General features: G+C 36.8%; 1 protein-coding gene across 1 annotated transcript; it reads left to right on the forward strand.

Moving 5' to 3' along the window:
• The first annotated feature begins 1036 nt into the window (after positions 1-1036).
• On the forward strand, positions 1037-3015 carry LOC137839160 (uncharacterized). The gene is made up of 4 exons (XM_068648287.1): positions 1037-1584; positions 2205-2379; positions 2629-2659; positions 2789-3015. Exons 1-4 carry the CDS (start codon positions 1037-1039, stop codon positions 3013-3015), a joined length of 981 nt encoding a protein of 326 aa, XP_068504388.1.
• Positions 3016-3376: the final 361 nt, after the last annotated feature.

Below are 3376 nucleotides of genomic sequence, written 5' to 3' on the forward strand. Positions count from 1 at the left end.
AAGTTATATGAACTGTTAATTACAACTGGAACAACTTGTTTGTGATAGGTTACCCAATTGATTGATAAGCTAATAATTGAACCTTTATCACTAGCTTAAAAATTGAAGGTTACTGTTTTTGTGGTTCATTGTTTTCTCTCTAATATTAGTGTGTGTGGCTTGCAAATTAATCTGCATAATCTTAAGAATAACTTGGCTGATATAATCGTTTTCAAACATAAACAATGCCAAAATAAATCTGTTCATTTCCAAATAAATCGATTTATTTTCTTTGTACTGTGTTAAATACTAATTCTGCGAGAAACTTTTAAAAGGTCAATTCATCCCCCCTCTTGAACTTTGACACTATAGGACCTAACAATTGGTATCAAGAGTTAGGAGTTGTATTTTAATCAAGTTTGTTTGCAATAATGTCTGAGTTTAAAGTGCTTTTTGGTGAGGGATCTTCTGTTAGTAGACCACCTATGTTCAATGGAATGAATTATGCCTTTTGGAAAATTAGAATGAAAATTTTCATGGAATCTATTGACTCGTTTATTTGGGAGGCTGTGGTCCATGGACCCTATGTGCCAATGCAGGTTGTCAAGGATGAAGAAGTGGTAAAACCAAGATCTGAATGGAATGAGACCGAAAGGAAGAAAGCTCAATATGATCTTGTGGCCAAGAACATCATAACCTCCTCATTAACAATGGATGAGTTCTTCAGAATATCCCAATGCAGTTAAGCTAAGGAGATGTGGGAGGTCTTGGAAGTCACTCACGAGGGTACTGAAGATGTGAAGAGGTCAAGAAAACATTCTCTCATCCAAGGATATGGATTGTTTAGAATGCAACCCGAGGAGAGCATTGGTGATGTGCAGAAAAGGTTCACTCATATTGTGAATCACCTTACTGGTTTGGTAAAGGAATTTGACAGGGAGGAACTCAACATAAAAATGCTGAAGTGCCTCGACAGAAGCTGACAACGCAAGGTGACTGCCATATCAGAAAGCTGTGATCTGTCAAACCTGCAACTGCTGCACTCTTTTGGAAATTAATGGAGCATGAGCTGGAGCTCAAGAGACTCAAAGAGCAGGAAACAGTGGAAAGAAAACCCAAAGGACTTGCACTGAAAGCAAGTGAACAGAATGAGATCAGTGAGGAAAAAGAAGATGCTGAACATGAGGATACAATCAGCCTACTTACAAAGAGATTCAACAAATTCCTGAAGAAGAAAAGCAGAGATAGGAACCAGCAGAAAAGAAGGTATCCTAAACCTAATGACTCAAATTCCTCTAACTATACTTGCTTTGGCTGTGGCAAAACAGGGCACATCAAAATGGATTGTCCAAACAATCAATCAAAGGACAAATCTGCCAGCAAGAAGGTTGAAAGGAGCAAGAGGAGAAAAGCTTACATTTCATGGGAAGAGAATGAAGTATCTTCAACCAACAGTTCTTCAATTGAGAGTGAGGAAAACAATTTTTGCTTCATGATGAAAGATGAAGGGTCAATCTTTGATTCAGTAAGTGAATTCTCTATGGAATCTGATAACTATGATCAATTGCTTGCTGCTTTCAAGGAAACACATGATGAAGCAAATAGGCTAGTTGTAATATGCAATAAGTTGCAAAAGGTAAATAATGTGCTTGCACCTAAAGTAAAAACACTTGAGGAAGAACTGCATAAGGCCAAAACAGATCTGATAAGCCTTGAACTAACATGCTTACATGCTTCTATTAAAACCTGTGAAAACTGCAAAAAATTGGAAAACAAGTGGAGTATTTGCTAAAAACTCTTTCCAATTTCCCCAAGGGAAGAGAGAACCTTGAGTCTCTCCTTGGCTCACAGAATGCTGTTTTCAATAAGAATGGTATTGGTTATAAACCTGGAAATCTAACCAATGTCAAAAAGCTTTCAAGTTTTTTTGTTCCAGCAAAATCAGGTTTTTCAGCTTTTAACAGTGGCAAAAAGGCATCTCATGTAACCTGTTTTTACTGCATAAAATCTGGTCATACCTCTAGGTCATGCATTGCTAGAAAGCATCTTGTTCCTAAGAATTTAGCAAAATGTCTACCAAAGGGAAGGTGTTAATCTGTGCTGGACCCTATACTGAAAAGGGTACCATTTGTATCATCTTCGTTCTGTTTTGCAGATAGGCAACAATGGTACTTGGATAGTGGTTGTTCCAAACATATGATTGGAGATCTTACAAAATTCACTAGCTTGAAGCTCAAAGCAGAGGGACATGTAACCTATGCTGATAATAATCGAGGAAGGATTTTGGGCAGAGGCACTGTTGGAACAAGGAACTCAACCACTATTGAGAATGTGCTTTATGTAGAAGGACTCAAGCATAGCCTTCTCAGCATCAGTCAACTTTGTGACAAAGGATACAAGGTGAACTTCAAGTCAAAGGGCTGCACAATCTCAAGTGACACCTCTGGTAAGGTGCTGTTTACTGGTAAGAGAGTGAATAACATATATCTTTTGAATATCATGGAAACTAACTCTTCAAATGAGTGTTTGCTGTCTAGAAGTGATGAGTCTTGGCTGTGGCATAGGAGGTTAGCTCACATACACACTAATAACTTAAATAAACTAAAATCTAAAGATCTTGTTTCTGGTTTACCTAACATTAAATTTCAGGATAACAGGCTCTATGATGTTTATGTGAAAGGTAAACAAATTAGATCCTCTTTTAATTCAAAAGATATTGTTTCTACAAAAAATCCATTGGATGTATTACATATGGACTTATTTGGACCATCTAGAGTTGCTAGCTTGGCTTGAAATTTGTATGCTTTAGTTGTTGTGGATGACTACTCTAGATTTACATGGATTTTGTTTCTTGCACATAAAAATGATGCTTACAATGCCTCTAAGAAATTAGCAAAGGTTTTACAGAATGAAAATGGTTTCTGCATAAAATCAATTCGAAGTGATCATGGGGGAGAGTTTCAGAATGCTAGATTTGAGAGGTTCTGTGAGAAGCATGGGATATCACATACCTTTTTAGCCCTTAGGACTCCCTAACAAAATGGTGTAGTTTAAAGGAAAAACAGATCATTAGAGGAACTAGCTAGAACTATGTTAAATGAATCTAAGCTTCCTAAGTATTTTTGGGCAGATGTAGTCTATACTGCAACTTATGTGTTAAACAGAACCTTAATTAGACCCATTCTTAAGAAAACACCATATGAATTGTATAAGGGCAGGAAACCTAATGTGAGACACCTTAAAGTGTTTGGGTGTAAATGCTTTGTATTAAATAATGGCAAAGAAAATCTTGGTAAGTTTGATGCTAAATCTGATGAAGGTGTGCACATTGGTTATGCTTTGAATGGTCATGCATATAGAGTCTTCAATAAAAGGTTGCTCACAGTAGAAGAATCAA

This window comes from Phaseolus vulgaris, chromosome 11 (assembly GCF_000499845.2).
Source record: "Phaseolus vulgaris cultivar G19833 chromosome 11, P. vulgaris v2.0, whole genome shotgun sequence".
Classification (NCBI taxonomy): Eukaryota; Viridiplantae; Streptophyta; class Magnoliopsida; order Fabales; family Fabaceae; genus Phaseolus; species Phaseolus vulgaris.

Coding starts and splice junctions, on each gene's coding strand:
- LOC137839160 (XM_068648287.1), top strand. CDS start 1,037: ATGGAGCATGAGCTGGAGCTCAAGAGACTCAAAGAGCAGGAAACAGTG. Junction 1,585..2,204: donor ACACATGATGAAGCAAATAG/GCTAGTTGTAAT, acceptor AAAATTCACTAG/CTTGAAGCTCAAAGCAGAGG. Junction 2,660..2,788: donor CTATGATGTTTATGTGAAAG/GTAAACAAATTA, acceptor TGTATGCTTTAG/TTGTTGTGGATGACTACTCT.